Source organism: Medicago sativa, chromosome 1 (assembly GCF_051527215.1).
Source record: "Medicago sativa cultivar Bolivia chromosome 1, Bolivia_mono, whole genome shotgun sequence".
NCBI lineage: Eukaryota > Viridiplantae > Streptophyta > Magnoliopsida > Fabales > Fabaceae > Medicago > Medicago sativa.
In genome coordinates, this window is record NC_140749.1 from 31326772 (window position 1) to 31344392 (window position 17621).

At 33.0% G+C, this 17621-nt stretch overlaps 2 protein-coding genes and 1 long non-coding RNA gene across 3 annotated transcripts; 1 reads left to right on the forward strand and 2 right to left on the reverse strand.

Moving 5' to 3' along the window:
* Positions 1-3139: 3139 nt before the first annotated feature.
* Positions 3140-3383, forward strand: LOC146954263 (uncharacterized). The gene is made up of 2 exons (XR_015032107.1): positions 3140-3187; positions 3310-3383. It is a non-coding gene; the product is annotated as an uncharacterized LOC146954263 (long non-coding RNA).
* Positions 3384-4163: 780 nt separating this feature from the next.
* On the reverse strand, positions 4164-5565 carry LOC146954264 (uncharacterized). Its single transcript, XM_085754443.1, has one exon. The coding sequence runs from the start codon at positions 5538-5540 to the stop codon at positions 4164-4166; it is 1377 nt and encodes a 458-aa protein (XP_085610569.1). The 5' UTR covers positions 5541-5565.
* A 1324-nt stretch (positions 5566-6889) lies between these two features.
* Positions 6890-12049, reverse strand: LOC146954265 (nuclear transport factor 2-like). The gene is made up of 9 exons (XM_085715535.1): positions 11859-12049; positions 11639-11773; positions 9611-9920; positions 8424-8689; positions 8142-8322; positions 7855-7976; positions 7684-7749; positions 7487-7568; positions 6890-7285 (listed from the first exon to the last, which is right to left on the reverse strand). Exons 1-9 carry the CDS (start codon positions 11895-11897, stop codon positions 7071-7073), a joined length of 1416 nt encoding a protein of 471 aa, XP_085571661.1. The 5' UTR covers positions 11898-12049; the 3' UTR covers positions 6890-7070.
* Positions 12050-17621: the final 5572 nt, after the last annotated feature.

Genomic DNA, 17621 nt, shown 5'->3' on the forward strand with positions numbered 1-17621 from the left:
CCCTATATTTCGCGAGCTTGCCAGATTTATTATAATTGCTTCGACATCAATATCAGTTTTTTACACTAAATAAGACAATAACATCATATATCATGTATGGTTTTAACAACATACCTCTTTCTGATATCAATGTGTGGATGGCTTGACCATCAAACTTCAAATTATGGCTCTTCCATCTTCCTTCAATTCAAGTTCTTAAATAACTCAGCTAGGCTGTTTCAATTGCAACAAAAATTAATAAATTTTGTCTCTATACACAAAATTCCATTAAACGTTCCAAATAAACCAAAACATTACATTCTTCAAATTCAAAGCCTAACCAATCAAATTCAACTCCTAGGAGCTATATGGTGAAGTGTAACACTAATGGTGTAGTTAGAGGCTGTCCTGGTCTTGCTACCATTGGTGGTAGTTTTTGAAGATATTGATGCTTTTATTCCTTCTCTTCCAACATAGGCATTAAGAATGCCTTTCAAACTGAGCTGACTGGAGCTATGTTTGACAAAGTTGACACACTATTTGGCTGGAATGTGATTCCCAGCTGGTTATTCAAGCTTTCAATAGTAGTACCATTTTCCCCCGTAGGCCGAGGAATAGGGGCAGTATTTATTTGTTTAGTTTTAGTGAATCAAATAAACATTTTTCTTTCTCATGTTTATACAAATTGGATAGGCTTGTCTCTCGGGGTTATTTTATAACTGCACTAGTCTGGTAAGATTCCCTTCTCAAATTTATATTTGAAAATTTCTTCCGAAATAGATTTGGTTTGCCTTTTGTTTTCTCTATTTATTATCAATGATATTTTTGCGTGTTGCGGATGATTTTCAGTGTTTATGGAACCAACCTAGTCGGAATCACTTTTACTATTGCAATGATTTTGCTTAAAAAATGTAGCTGTAAAGAAAATTATCGTGAATTTAGTTCTTATAATCACGTGATTCATAGGAGGATTATAGTCTTTCTAGGGTTGCTGAACTGTCATTCTCTTCATGTTGAGGCCCAAGTTTTGCGATTTCCTGACCGTATTGCTCTTCTGAAAGTTTGGGATCGTGAAAAGGTTAGCTTTTGCTTAAGGTAATTTTATGTTTCGCTAAATTATACCGTGCTGTTGTTTAGAGTTCTTGTATCATGATTCTTTTTACTTTGATAAACAGGGACTAAATATAACCACTATTGCTCCTTTTCCATCCTACGTTGCATATACAAATTTACTGAACAAATTCCCAGGCAAGAACATATGAGCCATAAAATGATTTATTTGATCAAGAAATGTTCTCTACCCCCCTCTGAACATATACTTGTGTATTTTCTCCATAGTTAATTTTCTGGGTAAGTCATCATGAAGAAGAGTGTTCATCACATCCATCTGATACAGGGGCTAATTGTGAGAGGGATATAAAGAACATTAACTGATGTCAACTATACAATAGCAATTTGTTTAAATTCAGCTACGCGCAATATATAGTGCTATACATTGCTATAGCTGCAATTTAATAACACTGATTGATATCATAAGGGGAATATTTCAATGTACATGGAAGCCTCTAAGACGTAGATATTAAACCAAGACTAGAGTAGACACCAATCTAGTCAATAAATTGAGCCACTAAACCAGTAGTCCAACGGATATTGGTTGTAGCTAAGTTTCGCTTTAAAATTAAATCTAAACGAAACTATTGGTCAATTGAAAACCCTCCTAGTTGCAAAGGGATGTGCATACATTTAGGATGTGACGAAACTGATACTTTCTATTATATAGTACAAAGTGTTGTCAAATAGTGGCTATAACGACGCTATAGCACTGTAGCGTAGCTGAATTTGAACAAACCGTTATTTTTCTCAATTCATGATTGATAATACTGGTTGTAAATAGCGGCGCTCTAGCATTGTTGCGTAGCTATTTTCTGCGATCCGCAGTTGACAGCAATGATAGCAATAAAGAGAGCATATTTTTACAATAAATAAAATGTAGGTAGATCGGAACAAGATTGCTGACAACTTTGACAATTAACATCTTGACTTGAATAAGTCCCCATCGGGGCGTGATCTGTTGCAAAAGATTTGATTCTGCAAGTAAGTATCCCTGAAAATAGTTATTTTGTTTACATGTAGAAAATATGGAGATTGCATTCTTACATGAGTGAATTATTTACTTACAGATTATTGGTGAGATAACTGTGGCTGGTGCAACTTACAAATCTATGGAGTTTGTTGGCTCAACTGTTGAAAGTACCTTTCAACATTTCTTCAATTTTCTGATATCTTTGTTTTGATTACAAACGTTGTTTTGCTAATTTGTCTCTTTTGGGTACATGGAAGAACGGATGACATTGTGCAACATGGTTGTTGAAGCTGGAGGAAAGAATGGTGTTATTCCTCCGGATAGCATTACATACAAATATCTCGAGATTTGTACATCTGAGTTAATGCACTGAAATTATATTTGAATTTTGTTTGAACTTCTCTTTTCATCATCTCATTGTTTTATTTATTAAGTTAGCTTACAAGCATTGTTGAACTATTTACTAGTAATAACGATTTAGATTGAGAATGTTAGAATATCTAGTAAATATCTCATAAATTCTTGAATGTATAGATTAATTCAAAGCATTTTATACCATATCAATGGCACAATGATCAAACTGAGCTTATATGCATGACATCTGTTTGCTAACGATTATATTTAGCATGCATCCCTTGTAAATTATCATGGTTATGGAAAAACAGTATCTGATATTTATACTGGAGAAAATCCGATATAGCTACTGAATATTAGTATCTGTTGGTAACCAGTTTTATTCATTACTAATACTTTTTATGTCGGCAACTAGATTTCTTTCTGAGTATAGATTTGATGTCTCAAAGTTGGAGCCGTTGGTGGCCAAGGTTAGTCATTTGGTTGCATTTCCATTGATCGATAAGTTGTTTTTTATCTGACACTGTTATTTTGCAATGGAGAATATCTTTCTGAATATGTTTCAATGCTTGTAAAACACTCTTAGGTTATTTTATTTTGCATTGAAACATATTCTCCATCCTATTTACAATGATCTTTTAATGACTTGTTTGTGTTGATGTATTATTGTATGAATCTTGCAACTTTTCTTCCTAATGTAGAACATCGTATCTGTATTCGCAGGGTAAAAAGGTCAAAGTTCCAAAATTTCTCGTCCCTGCAACACAGAAGGTCTGCAAAAAATTCCATGTTCATATATCACTAGTAGTTGATTTACATTTCAATAAAATTCTCATGGTAAATAATGGTAGATGAATCTTTTTTTTGACGTATCTCCATTAATGGAATTTCAGGTTTGGATGGACGTGTATAGTCTTCCTGTCCCTGGATCCGGTAGTAAGACTTGCTCACAGATATTTGAAGAAGCCGGTTGTGATGTACCTGCTAGTCCTAGCTGTGGTTCTTGTTTAGGTGGCCCAAAAGATATTAAAACTCAATTAATTAAGTGGGTATTGGCAGCATATTAAGTGGTTTACTATAACTTCTCAAAAAAAAAAAAATTGTGGTTTAGTATAAATAATTTATTTGTTCTGCATTTAAAAATTAATATATAAATTTATAAATAGTTATTATGGTGCTCCATTTGGTTGCTATTTTAATTTAATTTACCAATTTTTACTACTAATGAGATTTCTATTTTTTTTCACAAGTCATCAAATCTCTGATTGGCTTATTGGCAAGATCTAGCTTTCAGTAAAAAATAAATTAAAGTCTCAATTCAATAGCACAAAATAATTCAAATATGAAGTCTAATATTTTTTGACAAAATTTGAGGAACAGTCTAAAATCTCCACCAATTCAAATGATCAAATATAATGATTTCCTTATATCAACAGAAAAAAAAACAAATTATGTTCATTATAAAATAAAGCCATTCTTTTTTTTTTTTGTTGAGATGGTTAATATTAACCAACCTCAAATAGTCAACTATAAAATTAGACGTATTCATCATCAAAGTAACATACTTTTTTTTTTCTTTCCTTTTTTGGTTAAACAAAGTAACATACTCTAATAATGTAATCTGGGCAATGATCAAACTAATAATATTTGAAAGAGAACCTGAAATTTATTGGAAATAAAACAATGTTGGATAAAAAATAAGTTTTATCAGCCATGCATGCATGCAACTAATATTCACACCCTTTTTTCATACAAAGCTTGCACTATCCATAGATTGATTACGGCGAAGCCTATTTTTTTTCTTTTTATCGCCGCCGCAGACGATGGAGCATTCAAGACCACAAATAACACTAAAGCAAGAGAACAAGCCATTATCACGACCATCGCCACCGCCGCCATTTGTGCGCCTACGTGAATGCTTATCCTTCTTCTTGCTAGTTGTTGGCTTACTTGACATCTCTCGGCCATCGTGCACCGGTGCCAAATCCGTTTGCCACCTCTCAATTTTGGGTTGCAAATCTTCGACACTCTCGTTCAAGCTCCACCCTGTTACTATAGAACTCTCTCCCTCATCCATCACAGGTTGCCTTGCCACCGCTTCTGCCACCTCGGATGCTGACGGACCCAATTCAGAGTCCGTTATGATAGGACGATGGTGGCCCATGTTTGTTCTGTATGGACTGTTGTACTCCATATTTGCATTCGCCACTGCATTATTTATGGCGAATGCATGTAGTGGAGTGGCTCGTACTCCACCGTTATTGTAAGCTCTCCCTGTAGCCGGAGAATTTAGAAACTGCGGCTTTGGGGAGGGTTTAACTTCGTAGTCATAACTAACAATAGCTGCTGGGTTGAAGTCACTTGGATAGTTATTCTTCGTTTTTCTGGATTTAACTTTTTTCGAGGTTGGTGTAGCCTTCACATCTGAGCCACTCAACATAGAGGCAGACTTTTTCTTGCTATATGTGCTAACTTCGGAAAGAGTAACTTGGGAGCTTGCTTTTCCTCTTTTAGCTCTGAGTCGTTTCTCATGTTCCACAACTTCTGAGCCGATCATTGAGCTGGAGTCACTCTTCGCACGCCGAAGCTCTGACATGGCTTGATTGCTTAGTTGATCATGATGATCATTTTGATGATATGCAGCAGCTGGGGTGTTGTTGTGTGTGTAAAGAGGCATGCTCCTCATAGAGCTATCAATGACCGCCACACCAACGTTTAAAATCCCTTTCGGGCGACCCGAGGGTCGATGGACCTGAAGCCCCACGAACCGCATGCCCTGAGGTTTATAGTTATTGTTATGGGAAGGTCGTGATGGTGGGATGATATCATCGGCGAGGACGTGGGCTGTACCCACATGGATGTCTTTGAACCAATGAATGGCATAAATGTCAATTGTTATTGTTGAATTGTCATCGTATAAAAAGTCTTCGTCAATCCGAAAGACAAATTTGTCATTCCACGCCGGATTGGTCCCACTTTGGGAATCAACCCGAGTGGAGAGCTTGCGGTCAGGGTCAACCCATGCAACTGCGTAGGTACGCATGGAGCGGCCAACTTCAGCCAAATCTTGTGCTGATATGACATTGAGTTCTAAGAGTTGGTAACATGCCAAAATGTTAGACATGACACCGACCAATTAATGGTTATGATGCAATTGCATCAACAGTATGAGGGAATTAGAATGCAAGGCTATGAATTGAAGCCAGCTATTGATGATAATTGATGTAATTGCAACAAGAGGGAATGGAAAATGAAGGTATTGGTGCTAGAGTTTTATCAATGGTTTTGTTGTCTTGCTTTAATACTTTTGAACAAAGGAAACAAAGGAAAGGAAAGGAAAGAAAATGAAGATGTGAATGTTGTTGAGTGCGTTACATGAAGGTCAAGGAAAGAGGCAAATAAGGTCTTTGCTACACTGTAGACAGCAAATCAAAGGAGCTTTGAATAGATTTCAACCTTGAATTAGGTCCCTTAATTTAGGTGATGATGTGTGAAATTCTCTCTCCTTTTGATATGAGTCTATATTAGGATTAGTTGTTGGTAAAAGTTATGTTACATGACTTGCTACAAAGTGAACCTGCCTATTTTAGAATCTTGTTAGTTTCCAACACTTAATCTGTGTAATTGCAATATATAGGTATAGCTATGGATTAGCTAACTAGAGCTCCATAATTAGCTTGCACAGACAGGTTTATATTCGCACCGTCAAGTTAATATTGATTCTTAATTCTAGAAGAAAATTTGTATTTTAAAAAAAAATAATGTTAACCTTTGAATGATAAACTTACAAAACAAACTAACATGACCATCCATAAATTACACACAAGATTTTATAATTCAACACATTTGTTAACACAAGATTTTATAATTCAACACATTTGTTAACATTTGTTTCTATTTATAAAACAAAATTTCGCAATAACATTCGTCATCAAATCTTCTGTATTAAAAATAAAAATCAAACTTGCGTAAATAAAAGCCAAAACTACTTTCAAACAAACTTTTTTTCTACAAAAACAATTAAAATATGTATTATTAATTGGTCGTGGGTAACTTTCCCTCAATTTTTCCCAAGACAACCTATAGAATATTTTAAAAACGACCATGCTTTTGAAAGGAAAGAAAGAAAAAAAAATGACCCCGCTACATATAAATAGCTCACTACTATTTTATAATGATGCACTGCAAATAAACTAAATTGAAAATAACAAAGCAATAATCTTGCAGAATCTCCCAACTCTGTAAAAGCTTGCAATTATTTAGGCAATCTGCAATTTACATATAGAATTTATTTATCACCCAGTATATGTCATTTAAGTGATCAGAGTATCAAACCCTAACAAATATAAAAACTAGATTTCAAATTTCATTTGGGAGTAAACTTGTCATGTTTGAAATAGCCACATTACCATCCCTCAAAAAAAAAAAAAATAGCCACATTACCAGCTAAACAAAAATTCCTGGAGAAACAAATGGAATAGAATACCCCTTGTGAACAAAATTGATCATAAATGAAAATATCACATCCATATTCTCTGAGCATCTTTAAGACTAAAAAATACCAATTTTTGGTCTAATCTATTGAAATTGACTACTAGGAGCTGAAATATCTGGACACAAAATTGGACTCTTGATAATTTTTTAATTAGTTGATTTAGGAGGACTCAGCCAGATTCTGCCCATTTCTTGGCATTTGGTGACCTGAATATCCCCTCTCTTGGCGTGGGTTCGGTCGATAGTAACCATTTCCTCTTGGTTTGTTGTACTCGCGATCGCCACCATCTTGACCATTTCCTCTGCCATAGCTTCTTGAATTGAAACGCCCTCTTGGTGCATCTGATTGATAGCTACCCCTGCCTCTACCCCGTCCTGTTAAGACAGCGAAAATAGGATAATGAAACAAGATTAAAAAATGCCTTACAAATATTTAATTATACATACGAGAGAGAGGAAAAAAACATGGATACTAATAAAATTGAATATGGAACAAAATTAAAATTTATCAATTTTTAGTGACGAAAAAATCTAATAATGACGATAATAATAACAACAGCAATAAAAAGGACATACTTCCTCCTCGAGAAGGAATGTTACTGTTCGGTCTCCGCTCTTCAATGTATACTGGTCTTCCTGCTATCTCAACAGATCCAGCCTGAAAACATACAAGACAAACAAGACTCAGTGTTCACTGTGGTTTTGGGTCAAATAATTCACGTTGACTATATTTTTCAAACTTATAATAGTTAATTTATAGAGAAAATTAAAACCTTGACTGCATTATGAACGCCTGACATGTCTTCAAATTCAACAAATGCATAACAAACACCAACATCCTGCGTAAAAATGAAAAGATTAGATTCATAAATCAAAGTGGGCGTAAATGTACTAATATCAATAAAAACAGTTATTTGAAGATGAAATTATTAAGAGACATTAACCTTGCGACTTCTTATAACGACACCATCAGGCCTGATTCTACCAAAATTCTTGAACTCCTCTTCAATTTCAGAAGGAGACACTGTAGGCGTCAGGTTTCTCACATAAACGGATTTAATTTCATCTGAAATCATAGCAAAAAAAATTATTAGATTTATACCCAAAAAAAATATTTGCATATTATGTAATGGGCAGTGAAAACGTGCTCACTGCCAGAAAGCAACTATAAATAATAAATGGAGGATTATAAAAAAAATAATCAATTCTATAAAACAAAGTACGTAGTAACCTTCATATTCTGCTGCAGGAAGCTCTTCCACTGCATCTGGTTCAGACCTTTCAAATGCATTTGCCGATGCGGTTGATTGCTGATTACTGCTAGGTGGAATGTAGTCCCATTCTGAAGAGGAAACATTCTTATGAGAGGGCTGAGAAGCCATAGGTGTAGACTGTCCTTTCGCAACACGTAACTGCCAACGATAGTCCATAACAAGGTCAGTTTCAATGTCAAAATTAAATCCCAAAAGAAAACATTGTTTCGATATTAATATCATGGTTAATCAGAACATACAATGGAGGCATAAGTGTGCTTTTGTGGCTCCCCGGCAGGTTCTTCAGGAGAAGCAGGTAGGTGATCTTGCACAGCATTCCCTGAAGAATGAAGGGAGCCATTTGAGTCCTCAGCAGCATTGTCCTCCCTGATATGTTCAGAATCAGGGCCACGCTGGATTCGTTGCTCTGAATATCCATAATTGTCGGCTACACCATTTTCTTTGACCTCATTTGTAGCAGCATACTCCCTAGCCTGAATATCTCCACTCAGCATATAGTTGGATACTGCAAAATCCATTGCTCTCAATCAATTACAAGTAGAAACATCACAGTTTCAAGAATAAGTATTATTACATAAACAGCCACATTGGTTATTTATCTAAATTTTTCTAGGACAGTTTGAATTTTTTTTTTTTTAAGATTTAAACATTTATGACTGATGATAAAATGTGGTTTGTGATCAAGCTTCCCTGACAACTTCCACCTTTACACTTTTAAAGTTTTAAGGAAAAACTATAGCCAACAACTTGCAACAACAATCTGCATATATATATCTAAGGATAAGGTTAAGCTTGCAACTGTCTAATTTCAAGTCACCGAAACCAATGTATGATATTATAATTCAATATCGGAGAGTGAAAGGTATGCTTCAGTTTGTTAACAGAGAGGATGCAGTTTTTCCAACAAAGTTGAAGGAACAGATGGTTTTGAAGTGTTGTCGACAGGATAATAGTGTACCAGTGTACAATTGATAACAATGTAGCATACACAGTTGGTAACAGTGATAAACTAATAAATATAGTACCTGTAAACAGTTCAAAAGAAGGAGGAAAAAAAAAAAAAAAAAGGAGTGCCAACAGCAGTTGATGTAAAGAAAATAGCTTGAGATATAAAAGGGAAAAAAGCTCATAAACATGACAAAGATTTCTGTCTAAAAGAACATACGAACTAGAGATTCAGAGAATAGAAAGACAACAAAAGAACATGGGACTAACAGTCCAACATAGACTCTAAACTTGACCAGATCCATAATTATCATAAACTGATAAAAGAATGGGTGACACCCACGGAGAGATTCAAAGTCATAATGACCTCTGAAAACTTTAACTAGGGGAAACAAAGTTCTGCATTTTCTATACTACTTAACTGCAATAAGTGATACTTTTTCAATTCAGGTAAGTAAGTACAAGCTAACTCTGACTTTACCTGGCATATTAAGTGTACTTGGAACATTCAGTTTTGAATCGAGATTGCTCTGAGCTAACAAGACTGCCTGGTGGTGATGGTGGTGAATTAAATCATCTTCAACGAAGTGAAAAATATCATTTAGCACAAAAAAGCCTTTTTCTTGGGGTGCAAGGAAGAATGTCTGCATGAATTTCCTCCTCAGGTTGTCCTTAATTTGCACAGATCCAGAAACCATCACAATAACGCCACCACTCCAAGACTCCAAAGAGTGTGCGGTCTTGATTTCAATTCCAGTGTAACTGAGTGACATAACCAATGCGTGGATTTGCTGCACAGAGACAAGTTTTCTCAGTTTCGAGTGAAATGGGGATATGTAAATTACTATTGTTGAACGTACATAAACAATTGAAGACAACGCCATGTACCTTCACACAATTAAAGACCTAATAAAAAGTATGAAATAGAGAACAGCAATATGAAACCACTTCAACAAGTTGCACATTACTCAAAAAGTAAACAACAACATCAATAACCAAGTACATCAATAACCAAGTCTTATCCCACTAAGTGAGGTAAAAGGCTACATGGATCAAACGCAGACATAATGCTCTATCATATAACATACTCCTATCCAACTCAATAATCGCTAGATCTTTCTTAATAGTTTCTCTTTTAGTTTTTCTAGGTCTCCCTCTGCCTCTAGTGATTCAAAAATTAGACCTTCTTTTAAAAATGTACAAGTAAACAATTTATTAAAATATAATCGGAAAGAATCATTTCGTAAAAGGCTGTAATAATTGTGAACACTACATAATTATATTGGCACAGTACAGTCAATAAATCTAATGTGCATGCATTAGTTTCCTAATCATGATTTGTAACCAGTTTAAATGCAAAGAGCTGAATTTCTTGAACATCGGTTTTAAAGTGTACGCCACATCACCTGATGCAATCACAATTGAGACCCACAACATATACTGCTGCTAAGGAAATATTTCAAATAAAATGAAAAGCACAACATAATGCTGTAAAGACCACAACAATTGACCATGATGGATCTTAGCTACAGCCTAAGGATTTGGTGCAAACAAAAAATAAATTCAAGGGACAATGGTTGGTATTCGCATTGCAACTACTGCAATACTTGCAACAACCACAACCACAATTAAGAACAATGCTCATGAACTGAATGAAACCAACCATGAAAGGCCCAGTTGAAACTCTTCAAATAATAAGTTAGTTGTATAATCCAACATGTCATCTCTTCCGATTCTCAATAGAATAATACACAACACACAATAAAACTTACGCCACATCAATAAAATCAATTCAAAATCCTCATCTGACCATAAACACTAAACAACACATGGGCAGCTCGGTGGACTAAAGCTCCCGCATACGCAGGGCCCAGGAAGGGGTTCCACCATATTCACAAAAATTCTATCTTATCCACACCAACAACATTTATTTCCTACCCACATTCATTAAATTCTTAATCCTTTTCTTAACAACTTAAAAACCAACAAGTAAAGCCCACAATCATAGACGTTTTGAAGAAAACCCACAATCATAGATGTAATCTATGCTGACACGACACTAACACATCGACATCGATAATTATTTAAAAAACTATATATCTGAATATAATCACACATGTCGGTGGTGTCGTGTTGGTGTCGGAAACGGACACACATACGGATACTATGACACCAACACATATAATTACATTGAATTATGTCATTTCTCAAATTATTACTGGTGTCGACGTGTCAGTGTCTATGTCGTGTCAGTGATTCATAGTACATGACACGGGTCTTCAACCAAAAGTGTCAGCTACCTCGGATGTAATCCAAACTTCTCAAATCAAAAATAAAAAACAACCCATCATACATTTCAACAAAACCCACACTCCAAAAAAACAAACTTTCACACTCACACCACTCCATATTCAGAACCATTAACATCAAATTCCAGTCACACCCAAAAAAAAAAAATCAGAAACAAACAACACAAAAAAAACATGGGTAACATCGAAAAAACACATACAAGCATTGCAGTAGCAGTTTCTCTAGCATTCCCATCAATTCTGAGCATAGTACTAGCATCAGAGTAGAACTGATGAACAAGCTCAGGTTGATTCTGAAGCACATGGTAGTACTGACCCACAAAGTAAGTCCCAACCTTCACAAAGAAACGAATTAGGATTAGGGTTTGACGATTGAGAAAGAAATTAAAGAAGAAGAAGAATAAGAATGAAAGAGTGTACCTGAGCAGCGGTGAGAGGAATGGGAAAAGGTGTAGCCATTGATGAAAATGGAAAAACCCTTCAAAACCCTAACGCCGCAAATCAGATCCGAATTTCAGAGGGTAGAGAGAGAGAGAGATCAGAGAGAGAGAGAGATTTTTTTTGTTTTGTTTGTCTCTCTCTCTGATGATGGATGAAGTTTGTGTTGTGCTACGATGATGCTGTTTGTGTGCTGTATATATGCTTCTTTTTTTTTTTTTTTTGACAAGATATATATGCTTCTTTTCTCTACTCATTTTCATTAGAATTTAGTCAAAAAGTACATTATAATTTTAATCCATTCAAGTTAATTAATAAATTACTAATATCATTTTGAGTACCTTTCAATTTTTTTTAATAATTTTTATGATTTTAATTTATATATATTAATATTTGTAAAAATATATATATATTAATAGTGTTTAATATTTTTTTAGTCTACTAAAAAAAATATATGTATATAGTTAAAATAATTCTTCTTTTTTTAGTATAAGAAAGTTGTTTAGATGAATTGAGCTTCAAAGACTTGGTAGAATAAAGGCGGATTTGAAGATTCAAACACTATTTTCAAAGGTATTTACGGATCATTTCTCACATTCATAATGGAAATAATTGTAATATATTTTTATTCACATATTTTATTAGATTTCATATTTTCGTTGGTTTATGTGTAGATATTAATTTCATATTATTTGTGTACATGTTTTCAAATATAATATCATGATGTATATTTAAAGAGAAAATATATTTTGGACTCGAACACTTGTATATTATTATGAGATATTCTTGCATGAATTCTCGCCCAACACATCATTTTTACACCCAACCAATAAAAGAATGACACGTGTTATTAACTTTAAAAAAAAGTGTGATTTTAATTAATTTAAAGAGAAAATATATTTTGGACTCGAACACTTGTATATTATTATGAGATATTCTTGCATGAATTCTCGCCCAACACATCATTTTTACACCCAACCAATAAAAGAATGACACGTGTTATTAACTTTAAAAAAAAGTGTGATTTTAATTAAGAAAATGACACATAAATGGTGGTGGATGGTTTTTGTCGGTTAAAGAAAGTGGAAAAAGGAGAGATGAATATTAAAAATAATGAGAAAAAATTCTTATATTAATTTTTTTATTATTTTAGTGAGGTGTTAGATTTTAATTGGTTGGGTGTAAGAATGATGTGTTGGGTAAGAGTTCACATAAGAATTTCTCTATTATTATTACTACTACTTGCGAAAAGACGGGCACTCACGTTGCCCGTCTTTTTGCTTCTATTATTGCGTTAAAGTTTAAAAATTATGAACGATGTTTTTTTTTTATGAAATTTTGATTTTGATTAAAAGTAAAAATATAAATAATTTTTTCTTTTAAATTAAAACAAATCAAACTAACCATAATTATCTATTTCAATGGCACCAACAAAATAACAAAAAAATATAATCTAAATTCTTAATTTTTTTTAATGACACCAACAACAATCTTTATTATCGAAGAAAAAATTGTTTGATGGTTTAATTGGGGATAATGAAAAAGTAAGTATAAATATAATCGTCTAGTTTGTTACACTTTTTAAAGGATAAAGAAAAAAAATTGGACATATATATACTTATATCTTGTTTATTACACTTTTATTTTTATATTTGAATTTACTCTTATCTATGTGTTATTGTATCCAAAGTTGTGGGTAATTTTCAAAAGAGAAAAAGTCAGTCCAAAAGAGGTGAAATGGATTATTTTCTTTATATATAGTATAAGTTATTATTATTATTATTATTATTATTATTATTATTATTATTATTCATTCATTCATTCAAACAAAAGATTATTATTATAAGGTTTTATTTTATTTCAAATTAACATTTATATTATATATTTTATTTTATATGGTGATTCTATATTGAATTAAATTTGGTGTCAAATCTAATTAGATATATCTACATAAAAATATTTATTTATTTTTTCATAAAATTAATTTTAAAGTGAGGGGATGATGTCGGAGGCAAGAAAAGGTGTTTAGAAAGATTTTTACATTTATCTTCTTTCAAAAGTATTAGTGAAACGCAACCCGAAAACTTTCGAATTAAATACCTCTCTTTTTACTGTCAGACTAAGTCATTAAAAGTTAATCACATTTTCAATGTATATAAATTAAATTATTTCCCTTAAAAAACTTAAATTACTTTTTTAGGATATATATAATATATAAATTAATTGCTTTTTTTTTATTTGCGTGTGTTTTTCTTTCACAAAGGAACAATTGTCATATCTTACTATCAAAAACTTCTTGTATAGTGTTCTCTAAAAAAAAAAAACAATCGTTTTTCTTTTTGCAAAAATTTGTAAACAAATTTTATGCTCGAGTTTTGATTTTTTGGTTTAGTTTATAAATAGATGAAATGAAAATAGTCATTGGAAACTAACACCCACATAAGTGGAGGAGTAAATATTCAAATTTTGATCACCGCATTTGACCTAACTCTTAGGATGATTCATTTTTTATAATTGTAGCATTTCTTTCTTAATATTGAAAGTGAATCACCCTGAGAGTTCATTGATTAAAGACATGTATGTTTGATAAGGAGCACGTGTAAAATCATTTTGAAGCTTCTTGCGTTAAGGTTGAAGAAAGTTATCTGGTCGATTATTTCTTCATGTCAATCAATATTTTTCCGATAAGAGAAATCTATGATGGAATTTCAGTGGTAAACAAAATAATTGATCTTGCGAAGAGGACGAAATACCAGTGCTTTTTACTAAAGTGGACATCGAAAAGGTTTATGATTTTGTAAGTTTGTCTTATTTCGAATACATGCTTGGTCGAGTAAGCTTATGAATGATGGGTTTGATGGGTGAATGCTTGCTTATTTTCTAGTATATTTTGTTGGTCTTTGTTAATGGTGCCCTGATTGAGGATTTCAAAGTTGGAAGAGGTTTAAGACAAGAAGATCATCTTCCCCCATTCTTATTTATTATTGCAATAGTTTCGAACAATGATTTTGTAAGATTAAAGGTTAAAAAAAAAACTTCAACTTCCATATTCTTTAAAATGCAGATGATATGATTCTTTTTTGTGATGGTTCCTAAAATGATTTGTGGAGTATAGAGATGGTTTTGAGAAGCTTTGAACTCATTTATGGATGAAGGTGAATTTTTTCAATATAATGTATTGTATTAATTTGGAGGACCACCTCTTGGATGAAACTTCAAAGTTTTTGTCATGTTGAGTGGAATTTATTCCTTTCAAATCTTTGGGTCTCTCGATGGGTGGAAATCCTAGGTGTGAGATGTAAACTCCGATTGTTGAGATAATACAAATGATTTCAATTGGAAACGATGACATTTATCAATGGGTGGGATGATGCTCTTGATAAACTCAGTTATAAATAGCATCTTCGTGCATTTTCTCTTCTCTTTTTTTAAGATGTCAGAGGAAATCTTGATAACTTTTATTTCAATACAATAAATTTTCTTGTGCGGAGGTGATGATGGGCAGAGGAAGATATGTTGGGTCAATTAGAATCAAATTTGCAAGCTTCATGAATATGGTGGTATAGGTGTAAAAAAATATTGAGTTATTTAATATTTCTTCACTAAACAAGTGGAAGTGGTATATTCTCAATGATAGAGATGCAATATGGCACGAACTTCTTGGTTAGAAACATATCAAGGCATATTGTATTTTATTGTAGACAATGCAGATCGAACATTGAGTTATGGTATGGATAAATCCAAATGTGGTTAATTAATTAGAATCAAATACATGTTGTCATGTGTCTGTACAATTGTCATGAAGATAAAGCTCAATACCCCGATTCGTTTGTATGAAATTCACATTCGCAGGAAAATGTTGTGGTTCGAGGTTGACAATGTTGCTAACAAATGCCTACCATATACATCTCATGTACCATAAATGAAATTTGCTTAAGGTTCAATATTTCAATCTCTGCTTGGTTGTAATTGTCCATTATGCTATGTTATTTGGACCTTTCAGATTATATAATCTGAATGACATATATGTATTTCAGATTATATAATCTAAAAAGGGTGGTTTTCCAACCCCATTCTTGCATGCCAGCTCGTTTATTTTGCACGGTTATGGGGCATTTCAAATTATATAATAGGAAGTATACATAAAACTAATTTGGGTTATATAATTCGAAATTGACCATTTCCACACCCCTTGAATGTGTACCAATATGCTCATTTTGTAGGATGTTGGGTGCTTTTCAAATTTTATAAATCGAACTATGCTAAATTTATTCAAATTATATAATTTGAAATGCCCAGTAACATAACATAATGCATATTCTTGTTTTTATCATGATCCTAGCATATGCTTATACATTACAAACTCGATTCAAAGATGATGATTATAATATGAAGATGCATATCAAAGAGCAATTTCGGCAGTTTGTTTTATCGTAAACAACCTCTACGTGTTTACCTCCAAAAAAGGTAAATAAAAAAAGATGCACTAAAATGTGGAATGTTTTGTATGGTTAACTAAGCAATCACTTTATCTCTAAGAGTATGTCGACACTCGCGATCCAGATACACATTTCGCAGTCGAAGTCAACATGCTTAGTAGGAAAACTATGCGTGCGAGTAATAAGCCTCCTAACCCCCGTTCGGTTCAAGTCGACATCCTAAACAAAGACAAAATCTCGTATTACATGCATCCATTTATTGAAAAGGTGGTGGATGTTGTGAATGATAGTCATTTTGGATTTCGTGCAGTTGCAAGCCAACATGATATGTATATTGATGATCTTCGCATTATATGTCTTGAACTTTTACGAAAGCTAACCAATAATCATGACAGTTATCTTCAACTAATTTAAGCAAGTCAGGATCTGACTCCCGATGGAGTTGGTCCCGCATGTAACGCCCTCCTTTTTATTTAATTATTTTAATTAGTTTTAGAATATATTTATATGATTGGTATGATTTACATGATTTATGTGATATTTTGTTATGTTATATGTTGGTATTTACTAGCATAATATAATTTGTTATTTGGTGTAGAAATATATTTGTTATTTGTTATAGATATATTTGTTATTTGGTATAGAAATATATTTGTTATTTGTTAGAGATATATTTTTTATTGGTGTATTATTATTATTAAGTGGGGGAGAGATATATTTAATTTAGAAATAAATAAGATTATGAGGAATAGAGTAGTTTTGAGGTGTAAGAGAAATAAGAAGGGGGTTAGAATAGAAAGAAGAATAAGTTGTTGGGCCAAAATAGATTTAGGAAGAGCGTTTAGTATTATAAATAGAGAAGCTTAGGTTAGAAAGAGTTTACCGGAAACCGCTTTTTGGAAAAGAGGAGAACAAGAAAGATGAGAAGAGGAGAGAAAAGTCAAGAGAAGAGGATAAGACCTTAGGAAAGAAGAACGCTGCCGCTGATTCAGGAATTAGTCTAAGGTGAGGGTGAGACTATCTTGCATTAATATTAAGTTGTTAAATCATTAGATTGCATCTAACAAGTTGGGGAAAGTTTGTGAGAATTTGAGAATTAGGGTTTTGAGAGAGATTTGATGATTAGATGATGAAAACTTGTTGAATTGATGTAGAAATTGTATACAGTCCTTAGATAACCTATAGAATGATTATTGGATTTAGTTTTGAGGTTAAAACCATGGAATTGGATGAGATGTTGGTGAATTTAAGAATTAGGGTTTAATAATTGTAATAGGTTGTTAATAGATTTGAGAACCCTTTGAAT